This window comes from Hydra vulgaris, chromosome 11 (assembly GCF_038396675.1).
Source record: "Hydra vulgaris chromosome 11, alternate assembly HydraT2T_AEP".
NCBI classification, from domain to species: domain Eukaryota; kingdom Metazoa; phylum Cnidaria; class Hydrozoa; order Anthoathecata; family Hydridae; genus Hydra; species Hydra vulgaris.
This window is the reverse complement of record NC_088930.1, coordinates 25,527,501-25,547,500: the sequence shown is the minus strand read 5'-3', so window position 1 is coordinate 25,547,500 and position 20,000 is coordinate 25,527,501. Positions and strand designations below refer to the sequence as shown.

At 28.6% G+C, this 20,000-nt stretch overlaps 1 protein-coding gene across 2 annotated transcripts in view; it reads right to left on the bottom strand.

Annotated features, from left to right (window-relative positions):
• Positions 1 to 20,000, bottom strand: part of LOC101239034 (integrin alpha-8) — a 125,819-nt gene that overhangs the window by 35,576 nt on the left and 70,243 nt on the right. For both annotated transcript variants that reach the window (XR_010641858.1, XM_065810573.1), the window contains exons 16-20: positions 11,222 to 11,277; positions 10,875 to 11,038; positions 10,660 to 10,788; positions 9,853 to 9,929; positions 9,562 to 9,712 (exon numbers count right to left, since the gene is read on the bottom strand). Coding sequence is in view for 1 of the 2 variants with exons in the window: in XM_065810573.1 (XP_065666645.1) it covers positions 9,562 to 9,712; positions 9,853 to 9,929; positions 10,660 to 10,788; positions 10,875 to 11,038; positions 11,222 to 11,277 (577 nt within the window). In the remaining variant the exon portion in view is untranslated. The remainder of the gene's footprint in view (positions 1 to 9,561; positions 9,713 to 9,852; positions 9,930 to 10,659; positions 10,789 to 10,874; positions 11,039 to 11,221; positions 11,278 to 20,000) is intronic.

Below are 20,000 nucleotides of genomic sequence, written 5' to 3'. Positions count from 1 at the left end.
ATTTGTTCATTTTTTGTTGCAGTACATAATCCATTTTTCGTCGCATGTCAACATCCGGTCAAAAAATGGCATTAAATTGTGGCGGGAAAGCAATGAAGAACAAATGGTTAAGCGCTGTAGCTTGTTTGTTTCACTCAACTCATAAGGTACCCATTTGCTCAACTTCCAACGTTTTCCAAGTTGGTGCAAATGTAAACAAATAGTTTCATCACTCACATTAAATCTTAAGGCAAGGTCCTGACATGTTTGACTGGAGTCCTGCTCGATTGCCAGCTTGATATCCTTGTTGATTATGATGGATGGTCTTCCAGATCTTGGTTCATCTTCAAGGTTTTCATTTCCAGAAGAAAATTTTTTATACCACTTTTGAACCGTCCGTTCTGCTATGGTACCTTCCCCAAAAGCAGCGCATATCTTACGACAAGCTTCTGCAGCTTTGGTTCCAAGTTTGAACTCATAAAATAAATAGGCGCAAATTATCGCATCTGACACAGCCATACTCCACTTAAGACTTTTAAATTTAAAACGTACTAATAAAAATTATGAAACACACTGATTAATTCTCCTTAAAACAAGCTTTAATTTATATGCAAAATCATCCCTCCACCACAACCACTTTTCTTAACACATTTCTTAGAAATAGGCAATTAGGATAAATCGCACGAACTTTTTTGGTTGTCTGATATATATATATATATATATATATATATATATATATATTTATATATATATATATATATATATATATATATATATATATATATATATATATATATAATAATTACAATATAGTAATAAAAATGAATTACATTTCTGTACAAAAGTAAAAAAAATGGGTTACATAATAACATAACAAAAACCATTAAGTATGCATCAAAAATAAAAATAAATGTTTTTTTTTTTTTGTAAACATCTTCGCTTCCAACAAGGCTACAAGCAACAACTAATTAGAGTTGAAAGTTACTGGAAGAAAAAAGATTTATCTTTTCTCCTCCAGTAACTTCCAACTCTAATTAGTTGTTAATTAGAGAAAAGATTGTAGAGCAAGATAACGATTGACAGACAACTTAAAGGATTGCAAATTATATGAATTAGGAGAGCAAGATGAAGAAAGCAAATTCTAAAGAACTGATGTTCAAGGAAAAAAACTAGAGGAATAAGATTTTTGGAGCACTTATGAACAGTCACAGAAAAAGGATGAGACTTAATTGAATATGAGTAACATGAGAACGAATTTTAGTAGATGGCACAAGAGGCGCTAGCTCTTTAGAGCAGTGCCCATTATCATATTTGTAGAAAAGAGAAAGAGAAGCAACATTACAACAATGTAATAATGGTTGGAGGTTGGCTGCAAGAGCAGGTTCAACTATGTTTACAATGCATTTAATTTATATGCAAATTAAATGCATTGTAATTGTATCGTCTGTCAATCGTTATCTTGCTCTACAATCTTTTCTCTAATTAACAACTAATTAGAGTTGGAAGTTACTGGAAGAGAAAAGATAAATCTTTTCTCTTCCAGTAACTTCCAACTCTAATTAGTTGTTGCTTGCAGCCTTGTTGGAAGCGAAGATGTTTACAAAAAAAAAAAAACATTTATTTTTATTTTTGATGCATACTTAATGGCTTTTGTTATGTTATTATGTAACCCATTTAGCACCTTGACTAAAAGAGAAAGGGCATCATTAGAAGATTCGCTCCAGATATGGCAACAGTGTTCCATACAAGGCCGTATTTGAGATTTATAGAGATAGAGAATAGAATCAGGAGTAAGTAAATGGTAGTATCATCAGCAAACAATGCTACCTTAGATGTGAGAATATCTGGAAGATTGTTAATGTAAATTAAAAAGAGTATAGGGTCAATGATAGAACCTTGAGGAACCCCTGAAGTTGCAGAATATGAAGAAGAATGCTGTCTATGGAGGACTACTTTTATACTACGATTGGAAAGGAAGGATTCAATAATCTTACAGATGTTATCAGATACACCATAAGAATAAAGCTAAGGGAGAAGACCAGCATCCCAAACTTTATCAAAAGCTTTAGAAATGTCAAGAGCTTTAGAAATGTCAAGAGCTTTAGAAATGTCAAGAGAAATGGCCGTAACCTCTCCACCTTTATCTAATGCACGATAAAACCTATCAATTATTGGGGTTAGCAAATCAGCTGTAAAACAAGAAGATCGAAATCCATATTGATGATCAGAAAGTTATTAGATTCAAGATGAGAGATTAAGTGTTTGTTAAATTAAAGATTCAAAAACTTTACATATGATAAGAAGAAGACTGATGGGATGATAGTTAGATGAATACAAAACGCTCTCCAGAATTTTTGAAAACAGGGATAAGAGATGACGCTTCCAAGCAGGATGGAAAATAAGACTCTGATGAGCACTTGTCAAATAATTTTGAAAGTACAGACAACAGCTCCGGAGAACACTTCTGCAAGACTATCACAGGTGTGTTGTCCGAATCACTAGCTACAGAAGAGTCTAAGTAGGAAATCACTTTAGATATAGAAGCTGGAGTGATAAGAATGTCAAGCAATGGGTCAACCTATTTGACAGCTATACCAGATAGAGCGCAACTAGTTGAACCAAGAGATGATATTGATGAAAAGTTCTTAGTAAACAATTTAGCTTTGTCTTTAGGTGAGGTGACTAAGTCTGAACCATACAAGAGAGGTGCAATTACAGATTTGCCCTTTTTATTGATACTATTAAAGATTCTCTAGAAGTCACGAGAGCCTAATTTTTGTGATGAAGTACATAATTTCATGACCTGGGAATAGCAAGCTTTGGCGTTAGACAAAACTTTTTTACAATGGTTTCTAGCAGTAATAAACAAACATCTGTTTTTTGGAGAACTGTTTTGCTGATAGATATGGAAGTAACGGTTTCGATTGGCAATCACAGCAGCACAATGTGAGGAAAACCATAGAAGAGAGTGAGGCTTGACCTGAAATCGTCAAGAAAGAATAAAAGATTCCATGCCAGGCTGAATCCATAAAGTTAAGTAAGAAGCACATCGACAGGAAAACGAAAGATTTTTACCCAAGGGGCATTGCAAAGAAAATCACGGAAAGAGACCCAGTTAGCTTTAAGGCAGTTGAAAGAGGTATGATGATAAGGGGATTTAGATGATGAAGAAGAATGAGATATTAGCTTTAGAGAGATCAAACTATAATCAAAAGCACCTAAGGGTGAATGTGGAGAGACTGAGCACTGACTAGGATCAGAAACAAGACATAAGTTGAGTAGAGAAGGTAAATGATTTCGGTTGTCTGGAATGCAAGTTGGAAAGTTGACTATTTGAGTTAGAGATTGAGAAAGGCAAAAGTTGTGGGCTTTAATGCCTGCAGAATCACTGACACTAGAGCCAAACCATTCAGTGTAATGAGCATTAAAGTCACCGACAACAACAATATTGGCTAATGGATAAAGAGAGAGGGCTTGGTCAATATGATCAGAAATAACATCAAAAAGAGTGCAGTCTTGAAATGAAAGAGAGCAATATAGAACAAAGAGAAAGACGATAGTGTGAAGTGGTGCTAAACGAAAGCACATGAAAGAATAGTCTATCAATTCAAACCAAGTTTCCCGACAAATGGATGAATCCTTACAAATGTAAATGCCCAGGCCAAGCATGTGACTATTAGAGTCTTTACAAATTAAAGGAAGATAACCATCAACACTAAGATCACAAGATGAGACAGCTGAACTCAAATTAGTTTCACGAAGAGCAAGTAGGTCTGGTGAACTTTGCAAGAGATAAGACTCAACAAAAGAAAAGTTACTTCAATGACCACAAATATTAGTGAATGATAGGTTGAGAGAACTTGGTGATGACGATGTTTTTTTGTGTTTTATAGTTTTTGACTTTATTCATTTTTAAATTTGTTGAAGAACTTGACTCAAAGCGTAGATAGTACTCAGTACACTGTTTAATAGCCCAAGTAATTGCCTCATTACTATGAATAAACTCTAAGCTGTAACAAAGGGCTCCAAATGTGGCTTTGGCAATGCACACCAAAAGTACAAACAGGGACACCATCCATGCGCACTTTTAATACTTTGATAGTTTTCAGCTTTGATAGTTTTCACTTTTAATACTTTTGATAGTTTTCAGCTTTGATATTAATCAGCTTCTCTGAGAGCTACCACATAGTTCAGGAAACCTGACTACCAGCTGGCCTCAGAACCATAAAACTGAGTTTTAGAGCTGTACCCTCATTAGGAGATAATAGAATGAGTTGCCTATTCATAAAAATAGAGACAAAAGCAAAACCTATGCATTGAGTCAAGAAGATCCAGCATTCAACATTCTAAACTGGAAACAATGTATTAAAAATACATCTGCGCCAGCCTAATAGATGAAGAAGGGGTGTGCGGCTGGTCAACAGGTAGAATCTGTTTGCCTATTAAGTCTTTGCTAAGGAGGCCTTCTACAAGACAGTAGCCGGATGCATTCAAAATCTGTCTGACACCATCTCTAGCCTTTACTCAACCAAGAGCTACAAGGCAGGAGGTGTTTTAAGTTGGAGTTGGCATCTCCTAGCCTTTTCCTAAAAAGACATATTCTACAAGGCAGCAGGACATGAAGTAGATTGTACTGGGTTACATGTTACCAGTAGCAGGATAACCTGACCTGACAAAAATATTTAAAATAAGAAATTTTAATAAATTAAATCAAATAAATAAAAATTAGATAAAAGTTTATATTTATTGAAATTTCTTGATAATTTTTTATGAAGTTTTTTGTGGTATTCTATTTTCTATTTATTTTTTATATTTAAAAAGTTTGTAAACTATATTTTAAGAAACAGTTCTTCCTAGCAACCCTAGTTTCTACCTAATGACTAAAAGTAAAAACAAGAACTCTGGTGTCAACTCAAATACTAGATGAACATGTTCAAGACCCAAAGCAATATACATACCATTTATATATTTGCAGAAACAAACATAGTTGTTTATATCATAAAAGATTTCAAATTCTTAATGCATTCTCAATATAGAGATAACCAACAATCTTTTCCAAACAACTTTATTCTTTCAATTAAAATGTTAAAAGCTCAGCTCCAGATCTCTGATCAAACCATCTAGTTCACTCTAAGTTAGAAAGTGAGGAAGACAAAACCTTTATCTATATACACTCCTCTGATGCTCAACCTATTTTATGACATTACATTTAATAGCTCTTCTGTCTGTAAAAGTTAATAAAATTAAATACCATTGGTTGCTAACCGGCATCCCAAAGTAAAGTCTGTAAGCAATACTGAAATAAGCTTCTTTGAATATTTTATGTGACACCTGTTTACTACCAATATAATAGCTACAGACATAATAGGAAGAGTGGTGTTAATACTAAAATTTTAGTTTCAGTATATTTTAGTTTCAGTAGTTAGTTTAGTATTTTAGTTCACTTTCAGTATACTTTTTTAATGAAAATGAAACAAACAGCTTCGTTTTTTTTCCAATATCAAAATTTTATATTTGATGGAAATACTATATTTGTTATATTTTTGTAAAAACAAGCCGCCTATGAAAACGATTTGGCTACAAAAACCAATTATACAGAAAAATTGATAAACACAAAACTTTTGAAAAGTAGTTACATGGTGTAATTTAGTGACCATTTTGTACACACTCCCTAATACTTAATAAACTAATAAAAAATATACTTTCTGTTGTTGCATTAAAAGTATTGCATTAAAAGAAACTGCTTATAAACTAAAAATGAAAAACCTTTATCTAAATTAAAATAAAACTATATTCTACGTATATAAAAAAAATTTTCCACAACATTTTCATATTTCATTTTTATAACAAAATATGTATTTAAAAATTACGTCAACCTCTCACTTTCAGTATTTTAATCCGAACCATTTTTTAAACTATACACGTACGTCATACTTTTAAAAAATTTAAAATTTAAAAAGAAACAATTCAGGTAGTGGTAGGTATGATAGGAAAACAATTCAGGTAGGTATGAAAAAAATTAGAGTTTTGAATTAGTTTTGTCAATCAAAACCCACAAAGTTTTTAAAAATATTTTAAATGACATCTTCAGCCATTTGTAACTCTAAATTTAAGTTTACGTTTATGCCAACATCAAATGGAATGTTTTGCAAAAAAATGACACCAAATCTGAAAATAAAAATACCAAAATAATTTGCTCATGCATATTAGTTCGTTTGCCCTCATGCATGAGGGTGTTGAAGTTTTATTTGAAATTTAAAACCTGCAGATAAATTGCCTGAATTGATATATGTTATCAAAATGTTCTGTGGACGCATACAGATTTATCCAAATATACTACAATTACATTAAATGTTAAAAAAAAAAAAAAAGTTAAGTGTAGGTTTTTTTTGGTTTCTTACACTTACATTGCCTTGCTCTGAATCTCCTCTAACTTTCATAATCATCTTGACTGCAAAAGCTCTATTTTCATGATGAGGTTGCAAGAGGAGACTCAGAATGAGCATGAAATGCCCCATTTTGAACAGACTTTCTGACTGCATCCATAACTTTGACTGATTGATCTCTTAATAGATAAAGAAGTTTGATTAGATGATGGGGCCCATCGACAATAAACCACGTATGAAAGTATACTTGAGCCATGAACTGAGAAAGTACTTTTAGATTTTTTAAAATATCACCTTCCAAGCCATGTTTACTAATGTAAAGCCAAAGAATTGCCTGACCAGTTGTGAGCCACCTGCTATGGCAAAGATTACCACATTTTCTGTTAACAAGTGAAGGATTCAAGATACCTGATTCAAGACAAGAAAGTGTACTTGTAGCTTAGTAAAGTGTCAGCTGACATAGTCTTATCTAAAATGTCATTCAGAATTTTAATCAAAGGTTCAATCTATCTAATTGGTTCAAACTTTTCTAGTCCCTTTAACTGATTTACTTTTGATAATAGTTAGCCTATAGGCCCTTTAAATCCATCCTTGAAGTTTGTAGGTCCATCAAGATTTGCAATAAAGTGTCTTAAATATAGCTCATTGGTACGTAACATGCAAATTGCCCAAAAACATTTTCTTCCAATAAGTTTCTCCAGGTGAGTTAATAATCCGCCATTGTTACCAGATCCAGTCATTGAACTTGTAGAATCTGATAGCTGGTTTGTTTGGAGCTTCCATCTGGTTCAGAAGTAACACTTATGTTTTCTTGCTTTTCTGTTTGTCAACAAAATATTTTAGTAATCGAATCTTCAATCAAAATTAGAGTATGATCTTTTCTTCCATCTACAAATTTTTGATAGGAACTTTAATAGTTTTTTTGACAAAACTCTAGTTTTAGTCATAACCTCTTGTTTGGCTCTCCAAATTTTTTTAGGATCACATGCTAAACTAGTTATTTTTAGAGTCAGGTAATTTGATTTGATCAAATCTTGAAGGAACGCAGATACAATTGCAGATGTAGCAGCAGGAGTTATGTCAAATCGAAGAGATGCAAGTGTTGTATTAGGGATCTTCGTATAATCCTGTTTAATGGTAAAAAAATGGGGAAGTTTTTTGTTTGATATTATTGGAGCTGTCTTTTGAGGATTCTTCATTTACACCTTTATTTTTTTCAGATGAAGTTTCTTGACTTAAGTCATGCCTCACTGATTCATAAACTTTGTCTTCAATATTTTCAATTTGAACCTGTGTATTAATTTGTGTTTTTTAATCAAATTTTTTCTTTTTTCTAAAGATGCAATCTGTTATTTTATGTTTTGCTACTTTAACCTGTCTTTCTGCTTCTTATTTTATGATTTGCTACTTTAACCTGTCTTTCTGCTATATTTGGTAGCCTGATTTTTCATTAACCTTCTCTTTGAGATCTGAGCCAAATAAATCAAGTTGTGGCACCTTTAGAACAAATGCATAAAAAGCTTTAGAACAAATGCATAAAATGTGAACTCCTGCATAACATTTTTTAACCTCCTTAAAAAAGGAGGATTTTTATCTGTACAAAGTAATATGTTGCACCTACATTTTATCTAACAATTTGTCTCACCTTCCCACAATTTGTCTCACCTTCCCACAATTTGTCACCTTCCTGCAATTTGACAATTTTTTCTTTTGTTTATTTTTGATTAGAAATGTTTCTAAACTTATGTCAGACAGTTAAAATTTTATCTGACAGTGTTTTTTAAGATATGACAACATTGGTCTCAATACATTGCTTTGTTTAAGGTCTTAAATTTGGATTGGATTAAGACCATTTTTTCAATAATAAGTCTGCCAATACCACCAAGATTTCTTTTTACAAGTGGATGACATCCCCTACAAAAAAACATAAAATTTAAACTGTTATAACATTGTTATTTGAAACACTTGAACTGTTAAATACTTTGACGCCCTTTGAATGTCTAAAGATGCTCAGCGGGTGTCCAGACATCGAATGAATGTTCTATGGATGTTATTAGACGTCCTGTGCATACTAAATATCTATTAGAAATTTACTTTTCAATATTGTTTCAAAAAACTCACCTATCAAGATCATCAGAAAGAAGCAAACTTTTTTCAATATGGAGACCTTTCCTTAGTAGAGCCCAAAAATAAAGATAATGCCTTTATTTTGTACCAACTTGGTAATAGGATAGGAAGATTTTGAGCAATTATACTTTTACCTAAAAGCATTTTTAGTTAGGCGACATTTTGCAACAGTGGCAACATTAGTGTTTATTCAAGAGGTTTATTTTATTCAGTTTATGTTATTCAAGATAATTTTGCATTATCTTTATCAACTGAGAGAAGGAAAAAAAATTATAAAGCATATTATCTTGTTAAATTAATCAACTTGACAGACTTGCCATTTAAAGAAGTATGGAACTCATTTAATCAAAGTACCGCTGTATTAAACAAAGTAAAGATAAAGATACTTCTGATAGCTGGTCGCAGGAACAGTTCAAGAAAGCTTTTTTCTCAAAAAATATCCGCTGGACATCAGACATTATCCAGCATTGGTAAAAAATGATGTCTCAGTCATTTTGTCGACCAATATTTTGTATGCATTTATTTTATAATCATTTTACTTGTTCCAAAATTATTAATAAATTTAGTATTGTATAAAAACATTTTTTTTTGAACTTTTTATTTTTTATAAACAGCACAAAATAATGTTGAAAACACAGTTACATTAATAAAATACATCATTCTTTTGAGCTAATTCATTTTTTAAAAGATGCCTAAGTATTAATTTTTTTAGAATTAAGCAGCCCGGTTTTTATCATTTATATTAAAATGTTGCAATTAATTATTAACTTAAATTCATATTTTAGTATTTATTTTATTTTTTGTTTGATTTTATAAATTTTAAATGAATAAACAAAATATTTAAAGCATTTTTTAACAGTTTGCTTTAACAACTTAAGGTGTTTTAAAAATGCGCTGAAAATAAAAATAAAAAATAACTTATCTAAAAAAAGAAAACCTTAAAAAAGAAAAAGAAAAAATCTATGCTCAAAAAACTTAAATTTGAAAAGGAAAAAAAATATTTATATTTGAAACTTTTAAGTGGGTTTTACACATAAAAAAACTTTAAAAAAATTTTCTTTTAATTTACCCCATTGATTTCAATGCCAATCAATTGTAAGTCTGAATTGAATTTTACTTTTAATTGAACCTGGTAAGCTGTATCATCAAAGTTAATAAGCTTTGAGTGTACGTTGACCATTTCAGTGACACCATAAATGATTTCAATTTGTTGTGGAGACCTTAATGAAAAAATAATAAGTTTATAATAAGAAGCATTTTTATAAACAAAAAAATTTTTTATAAAGAAAATTTATTTTTTAATAAAAAAATTTATATCTTATAAAAAAATTTTATAAACAAAAAAAAGTTGAAAACCTACCCAATTAGTATCAAAGATGAATTTAGAGATAGGTCTATTTTGCATTCTGTATCATTACATTTTATTAAATAAGATACCTTTGAAATAAAAAGAATATAAATACTAAAAATATAACGATAATAAAAATTATCATCATCATCATCATCATCATCATCATCATCATCATCATCATCATCATCATCATCATCATCATCATCATCATCATCATCATCATCATCATCATCATCATCGTCATCATCATCATCATCATCATCATCATCATTATCATGCTCTTGCCTAAATTCACTTGACCTAAAGATTCCATAAAAAAAATCTGAATGCGTCAACTCTAGATTCTTTCTTAACTTTGGACTTACTGAGACCACTACTATTTTGCACAGATTTCATGCTATAAGTAACATCTGCTGTAGAATACCAGCTGCATTTTTTATAACTTTTATAACCAGTTGATTCACTTTTACAATAAAGTTGTTGAAACGATCAATGCATGAATCATCTAATGAAAACCATAATTTCCTTTTTAAAAGAGCAAAATAACCTTCAAACAATTCCACATTACTATTAAATAAAAATCTTCTCTCAAATCATCTCTTTTTTCCTCAAATACTGGACATCAAAACAAAAAATGTCTTATACAATTTTTTCTTCATAACCTATTTTAACCTTTTTTATTAACTTCATAACATTTCAGAAGAGATATCAATAAAGAAAGCATCATCCTTGGTATGAAAATTAGAGACAGAAAATCAATCGAACTTTTTTGTAATTTCTTGATTTATTTTTTAATTTTGAGAACTTTAAAAATACCTGGGTTCTACTGCCGCTGTTGCTAAATGCATCAAATACGGAACAGAATCCAGACACGCAATCTGTTGAGTTATCAAATACTTCATATTTAGTGTTGAATATAATCGGCTCTATAATGTCGATTTTACCCTAATTAAAAAATAATGTAAAAACTATAGATACCCTAATGTTTCAAATATTAATAATGAAAAATTGAGGAAAAATTCTTATCTTACAGAAACAGCAATGTATGTTGTATAAGATATTGTTAAATTTTTATCTTTTGACAAAGTAACATTTTCTATCAAGTTATTGTTAAATACAGAAGATGAATTGTCTTTAAAATATCCACGCTTGTCAAGTGACCTTTGACTGTCAATCTCCATGTTCACTCTAACCACTAAAAAAAAAGTTGGAACTGAAATTTTAAAAACCTTATTTGAAGCACTTTTCACATTTTAAAATAATAAGAAATTAAATATGCATTCTAGTTCAAAAAAATTTTCTTATATTCATAAGTGAATATCTGAAAAATGCATGAATTAAGGAATAAAATAAAAGTAATAAAATTAAAGATACATACAAAGATTTTGAGGGACACTTATGCCACTGTATTTTAAATCAAGTCTAAACTCGATGCTGAAAAAACCAAATACATACATACATATATATACATACATACATACATACATAAATACATACAAACATACATACGTAAATACATACATACATGAAAACTTTATTTATTTATTCTTAATTAATTTAAGAGACTGGAAAAAATTTAGAAACTTTTAAAAAAAAATTTTTTTAATTCATAGATTGCCTGCATAAACCAAAAGATATTCTGGAATGAATTCTGGATAAGAAAAGTTAGAGAATCCCTGGAAATAAATAAAGCAAGAGTTCTACACAAGATAGGTATTGAGCAAACTGTTCTAAATAGAGATGACGGAGATAATGTGAAAACAAAAACTTGGAGAACAATTTTGAAAAAAATTTAATTGACATCTTTATTATATTATTTGATTGGTTTTTATATTTTACACTTTTTAATATCATCTTTTTTAAACGGTTGGTTTAATGTTATTTTGTAATGCTTTTTTCATTACCTGATGATGCTGACCTCAATAGGTCAGTGAAATATCATTAATATATTATTATATCAAAATATATTTAAACAAATAGTTATATGCTGCCTTTTTATTGAAATTAGTTTATATATTTATAAACATATAAATATATAAATTAATTTCAAGCAGGTATTTCTTTAGAGAATTATTAACAGGCTTCATCTTTGAGTTTTAAGTACCTTGTAAACTACCAAAGAGCTATTATATTCTACATAGAACATATTAGAGAAAGTAGAAAATTTTAGAGTAGAAATATGAGTATGTAGAATATATTAGAGAAAGAAATATCCTCAAACATTCTCATAGAAACAAGAAAAAAAACCAAGATGACTACAAAACTCCACAATGTCATCTATAATGAAGCAACGACAGGATTTTTATCCCTTATAAATCACTTATGGATTTAAAGTATTGATAATTTTGCAAATAAATTTTTAAAAATAAGTTTAATAATATTCTTTCAAATAAATTTAAAATGTTTGTTTTGTTGAAATGTTATTATGATTTCAATTTAAAAAAATAAATTTTAAATTAAAATGTATAATTTAAAAAAATTGTGACAATGTGCCTTTAATATGCTTGGACACAAGAAAAAATTATTTGTAATTAAATATTGCAAAGAAGAAATGGTTTTATAAATAGAGTAAGAGAGAGTTTGAAATAATTCCTTGATGGTGGTGACAAGCTAGCTCTCACTACGCAAAAAACATGATAAATTAGATTCAAACCAAGTACATAAGTTTTGTCTTCAAAGATGCCAATCCTCCATATTGTCCAAAATTAAGGCCAATTGAAGACCTTTAGAAAATTTTGTTCTAATAAAACAAACTAAACAGCAATATCAAGGTTAAGGCATTAGAAGCAATGTTGGTTGAAATTTTGAAAAGTCTTTTATTTGGAAGACACTGAGTGTCTACCAGTGCACTATGGTTTCTGAGACCCGATTTTTTGGTAGAAACCCAATTTTTTATAGTTCTTAAAAAAAAAAATTTTTTGTGGTACCTTAAAGTAAACCCACCAAAGTGATAATAAACGTGGTCTATTTTTAAATTAGTTGTCTAGTTTGTTTTTAATATGCATTCAAATTGTGGATATTTTTAATCTCAGCTTAGTTTGCAGTGAGTTAGCGTAAAGTGAGCTGTTAGTTTAATAATGCATAACTTTTGAAATAAATAACATTTTTGATTGCTTTAAAGAAAATTATTTTTATACAGGTATATACTTTTAAAAAAAATTTAATTAAATTAAAATACTGCATTATTATATTGATTATATAAAAGAAATAAGCGTGTGTATAGAATTTTTTCTTCCTTGACATTTTTTAAAACTTTGATATGACTTTTTAAAAAATCTCCGTATTTCTCTAAAAATATTTTTACACGATTAAATTTTGGTAATGTTCAGGAATATATTCCAATTTTCAAAATTTGCCCCTAGTTGCCCTAATTAAAAATATATCTGTTTTCTTGCAGTGATGTTCCGTTTCATATACGAGGATTTATTTAATGTATGGCTGGAAAAGAAAGATATAAATGAGAAAAAGTCAAATGTTTTTGAGCACGTCATTCAAATAGTTGGAAGTGATGAAACAGTAGTTATTAGCAATGATATTCAAAAGAAAATATGTCGTTTGTGCAATTCTTTTGAACAAAAATGGTCAGATTGCCAAAGAACAATATGTCGATTTAAAAGTAAAAATTCAGATTGGTTAAAAAGAGAAATTACATTTACTGATTAAGCATTTCCATCAACATCTTCAAGTCAATCAATTCCATCAACATTTTCTGGAAGACCAAGGTTACCAAGAGATTGGAAGCATCAGAGTTATGCCGGGATAACTTGCACGAAACATCTCTTATATTACAAGCAGCAGGTATGGCTGCACGTCAGCAAAAGAAACGTGATTTAGCATTAGCTCTAAAAGAATTGAACTCAAGTCCATCTCGGCCAACTAAAATTAAAAAAACTACATTTTCATCCAAAAAAGAAACAGTACGTTATACAGCCGAAGAAGCATTAGAATTAATTTTGGATTCTAATTTAAGTAAACAACAGTATCAAAATATTAGACAAGGAGCTGTTATCAAAAATTGTAAAATTTATCCAGATTACAAAGAGATTTGGAAATGTAAATCAGCATGTAGACCAAATGGTATATCAATTTCCGATATCATTGCACTAGTACCATTAAAGAATTTGTTAGAGAATACAGTGAAACGTATTGTACAATTACAAGAAGAAGTAAATTTTCAGCACATGGAATCCATTAATACTAACGAAATTATAGTCGATATGATATTTAGTTATGGTTTTGATGGTAGTTCCGGTCATTCTGCCTATAAACAAAAATTTGATACAACTGGTCATTCTGATTCAAATTTATTTGTGATAACTGTTGTACCACTTTGTTTGAACTCAGAAGATAATAATATCTTAAGGAACAATTGCACTCCTCAATCTGTGCGGTTTTCTAGACCTTTAAAAGTCAAATACATAAAGGAATCCACAGAACACATTTTAAAAGAAAAACAAGATATTGACGGGCAAATAAATAAGCTAGAGCCAATAACAATTTGTTTCTCTAATATAAAAAAAAATCAAACCAGCTTTACTTTATTTATGACGCTAATAGATGGCAAAATTTTAAATATATTAACTGGAACAAAATCAAACCAAGCTTGTCCTATATGTGGAGCTACTCCCAATGATTTTGTTAACGTGCAGGAATTCAAAACCGCAGAATTATTTAAGCCTAAACCTAATACTTTACAGTATGGCATTAGTCCACTGCATGCTTGGATACGATTTTTTGAATGCATCGTCCACATATCATACAGATATAATTTAGGTAAATGGCAAATTCGAGGTACTAGTAAAAAGAAAATTAATTTATGTAGAAAAAAAAAATACAACAACGGTTCTTTAAAAACTTACACCTTCATGTGGATAAACCAAAAGTAGGTGGTTTTGGAAGTACTAATGACGGCAATACTGCACGCCAAGCATTTGAAAACATTAAACAAATTTCAGAAACAACTAACGTGGATGAAGAATTAATAAAAAAATTCAAAACTATTCTTATATGCATTTCTTCCCAGTATCAAATTAATTTAGATAAATTTGAAAAATATTGTTTTGATACGGCAAAATATCATAAGTCAAAATATCCTTGGTATCCGATGCCTGCAACTGTACATAAAGTTTTAATACATGGCAGACAAATTGTAGAAAATACAGTACTACCAATAGGTTATATTGGTGAAGAAGGGTCTGAAGCTAGGCATAAAGTTTTTAAACAAGATAGACAATTTCATGCTCGTAAAACCACCAGAAAAAAAAATCTATAAGATAATTTTCATAGAGCCTTAGATACCTCAAATCCTATCATATCCAGTAATAACTTAAATGGAAGAATTCAGAATTATCTTAGTTACCTCTTCCTTCTGAGGTAATAAGTTTTATAGCGAAAGCGAAAAGGGTAGTGAAAGTGATGATGACTATGACAATGTAACTTCCGACGAGGACTTAATTTCCGTAAACTATTTAGATTTAATTACATTGGATAATGAAATATAGTTAAAATTTAACTGATTTTTTGAATATGAATTTATCTAATGATAATTTTTACAATAGATATAAATAAAATATATCTATATATTAAATATATCTATATATATATATATATTATATATATATATATATATATATATATATATATATATATATATATATATATATATATATTTAATCATATAAAATTTAGTTATCAAATATTTTGAACATATTGCCAATCTTGAGAAATAAAAATTATTAGCTATTTTGTTTTTAAATTTGAGTTATTAATTTATGCCAAAAAATTGCGTCTCAGAAACCATAGTGCAGTGCTTAAGGTAAACTTCCAAGCTGTTCTCTTTAATTTAAAAATAACAATACTAATAAAATAGTTAGGAAATGGTAACAGGTAAATTTTTTGACACATTGGTGAATTATATTTTGCTATAATATTTTTTTCTTTTAAGTAAAGAAGAAGAAATGTATAATGTTTTTTTTCCTGTGGTTTTTAAAACTTTTTAACCAGTACTTGACAATCAATTTTCTCTGATTTAGACAAACTACATAATGCATTATTCATACACTCATTCATTATTCATATTCTCATTCATTAATCAAACCCTCATTCATTAATCATATCCTCATTCATTAATCAAGACTTATATAACTCATACCCTCATTTATTATTCAAGATTTATATTTTGGCATCTGTAACTACTGATTTTGAAAATATGTTGAGTTTATTTTTTAATTCAACAAACTTATACTTTGTCTGGTCTAGGAAAATAAAAAACAACTATAAACTATAATGTCAACAAGTAAAAGGTTGCTACTATTTAAGCTAACAAACTCTTTATCATGGAGTTTAGTTAACCTGTTGTTAGAAAAAAAGACTTGTATTTGAAAATAAATAGACATTAATACAATTTACAAATTGTAAAAAAGGTCATAAAACAATATTTAAATTTTATACTACGTGAAAACAACTAAAATTTTTGATACAAAAGTCAGTTTTATGCAAAACATCAAGTGTTTATATATATATATATATATATATATATATATATATATATATATATATATATATATATATATATATATATGTATATATATAAATATATATATATATATACATATATGTATATATATATGTTTATATATATATATATATAGATGTATATGCATATATATATATTTATTTATACATATATATATATATATATACACAAATATATATACATACATATATATATATATATATATATATGTATTTTTGTTTCTCCACACAGCAGCCTTGTTTGTCAAGGTTCGTGTTTCAGAGTTATAGAGTTGGTAGAGGGTTATAAGCACAAGTAGCCTCTTCATCTATAGTGGCCTTCTTTGCCTTGGGGAGGTGAATTACAAAAAAAAAAAATGTATAAATGTATTAGCATATTAGGGTGTGTCGATTTTCACTTATTTTTGAAATTTAATGATGGCTAGTATTTTTTTTTTGTTAATCAGTATGAAAAACATGAAAATAATACCTTTTTGAAAAAAAATCTTTTAAGCTACTTTTTTTCACCCTTAAACTATCATTTTTTTGGACTTTGGTTTTTATTCTCAAAACTGAAGTTTGTTGTTACCTCCGAAGATCGCATTTATTTACCAAACCATGTAGTTAACTAAAATTTAACTTTGTCCGCAAATTGGTGCATTTCAAAATTTAGTTTAACAAACAATGTGCAAAACAACTATTATGTCTTAAATACACACTCTCCTTTTTGCAATGTTTATATTATTTTTGGATTATGTAGGAATGATGAACTGTGTCTTACATTTTATTTATAAAGCATTATAAATCTACAATTTATAATGTTTTGTTATTAAATTTTAATATCTTTCAAAGACTTGTGTATATATATATTTATATATATATGTACAGATATATATATATATACATATATATATATATATATATATATATATATATATATATATATATATATATATATATATATATATATATATATATATAAATTTCTTTTCGTTTCAAAAAATTGTTTATGTACATACTTATTTATATAATAAAAATTAATAAAAATAAAATTAATTTATTTTACAGAAAGATGGCTCAATGTTTTTAAAAAGTGTTACTGTATTAGTAAAACACCTCCGACTTATTTTTTTATTTGTAAATAAAGTAAAATATTTTTAGAGGATAAACAATATTTTAAATCTTTTTAAAAAAAATTTATATATAAATGTCATATACCACCAAAACCAGAAGTAAATCAGCTTGTCAACTTAGTAACTTGATTGGAAAGAGTTAAGAGTTTCTTCCATCAGAACTCCCAACTTCCAGAGATATTCTCAAGTATGACCTATATTTAAGGGAGATTAGTGGAAAAGATTACAGAAACTATACTGTAGATCAGCTTGTAAAGGATATCATTTCAGGAATTTTGTTACAGTGGAAAAAAACTAATTCTCAATTTATAAATCCAGCTATTAATTCTGAAAGAAGAATCAAATGTAAAATAAAAGATTTGTGGTTATTGGCTGTTAGAGTTAGTAATGGCAATGTAGTCTCACCAATTAGAAATAGATTTATTTATAGAAAAAACTTGATAACATTTTTGATTTGTTTACATGCAATTGTAAAATTCTTTTTTGTTTAGAGAATAATTGTGAAGAAAACTGTGACAGAAAACCTCACATTGTATGTACTTGTAAAAAAGACAGAAAAATTCCCAGGTTTAATAAAAGAAGAACATTATACTGTGTGCAGTGAACCTGGTGGAAACTATCTATTCCACTTTGTTCCTGAAGAATCAGATTTAAAAAAAACCTGCAGAGATAATTGTTGATCATTTAGTTGAATGGAAAGATGTTTACATTTGACATTGGAAGCTATAGGTTGTGATAGTACTAATGTAAATACTGGGATGAGTAGGAGGAGCAATACAATGGGTTGAAAAAAAACTTAATAAAAAACTTGTATGGATTGTTTGTGATCTGCACACTGGGGAACTAGGGTAAAGAAGTCTTATTAAGTTTCTTGATGGTCCTACTAAAGCCAGCAATCATTGGTCAGGACCGCTGGGTAAGATGTTGAATGATGCTACTAACCTCGAAATTAACACAGAATTTTAAAAAGTGTGTGAAAATTCTCCACTTATCTACCTCAGTCCAGACATTATCAAAGATCTATGCACTGATCAGAGCTATGCGTATCAAATTGTGACATCTATTAAATCTGGAGTTCTGCCTAAGAGACTTGCATTACTATAAATCGGTCCTGTTTATCATAGTAGATGCGTAACTACTGCTTTAAGGTTTTGCAGAATCTGTGTATCTAAACATGGATTAACAGGTGATCTTTTAAATAGGTTGAAAATGATTGTTGAGTACATACTAGGTGTCTATATTCCCAACTGGTTTAACATTAAAGTAAATTTGTGCTGGGTGGAAGGACCAATAAACTTACTTAAACATATGCAATTACTAAAAAATCAAACTCAGGAGGTAATTGACAATGTTTTACCCACAAACAATCAGCATGGTATGCTCACCCTGAATCAGTTTTGCAAAGTATGCTCTGTAATCAAATTAAAGATGAGTGAAAAGAAGCAGTATATAAAATAGTTAAAACAAGAGGAGCAGGGAATGATGCACTTCAATTTGGACTCCTGTCATCATTATGGAAGCAACCTGTTTGTTTGAACTTATAGACTGGAGTGATATTACTGAACCACCTCTAACATGTCATTTATCAACTGAAGCAGTTAAGGAATTTATTAACACTCCAATGAAAGTAACAAAGTAGCCTTCCCATACACAATCTGTTGAAAGACGTGTAAAAATGACATCTAAAAGTGCTTGTCATGTCTTTGGTCAGGCCAGAAGAAATACTTAATTTAAAGTCAAATTGCTAGCAGATAATTAATATTCAATAATTATAGTAAAAAAGACATGGCAAACCTCATTAAAAAAAATTAGTTGCAAGCTATTATTTAATTATCTTTAGTTAACTATTTCTTGGACTTATTTTTTTATGAAGTAAATATAAACATATGTGTGTATAAAAAACTTGATGTTCTACTTTTTACTTTAAACTCCAAACTCTTTCTAATTAAAATAATGAGCTGATATACATTTAGTTTTTGGTATTACAAATGTGTGTGCACATATATATATATATATATATATATATATATATATATATATATATATATATATATATATATATATATATATATATAATTATATATTAATTTGGGACCATATTTTGGTGCTGGTGTATGTGCACATACAGCACCACCAAAGTATGACATAAAGACATTTGACATTTATGGTGTTTGAACGTTTTGGAAAACAATTGAACAAATGAATAAGAATGAGCATCACATATATATATGTATATATATATATATATATATATATATATATATATATATATATATATATATATATATATATATATATATATATACACTTATACATATATGTATATATATATATATATATATATATTTATAAATATATGTATATATATATTACATATATATATGTATATATATATGTATGTATGTATATATATATATATGTATATATATGCATATTATATATATACATATATATATATATATATATATATATATATATATATCTATATATATATATATATATATATATATA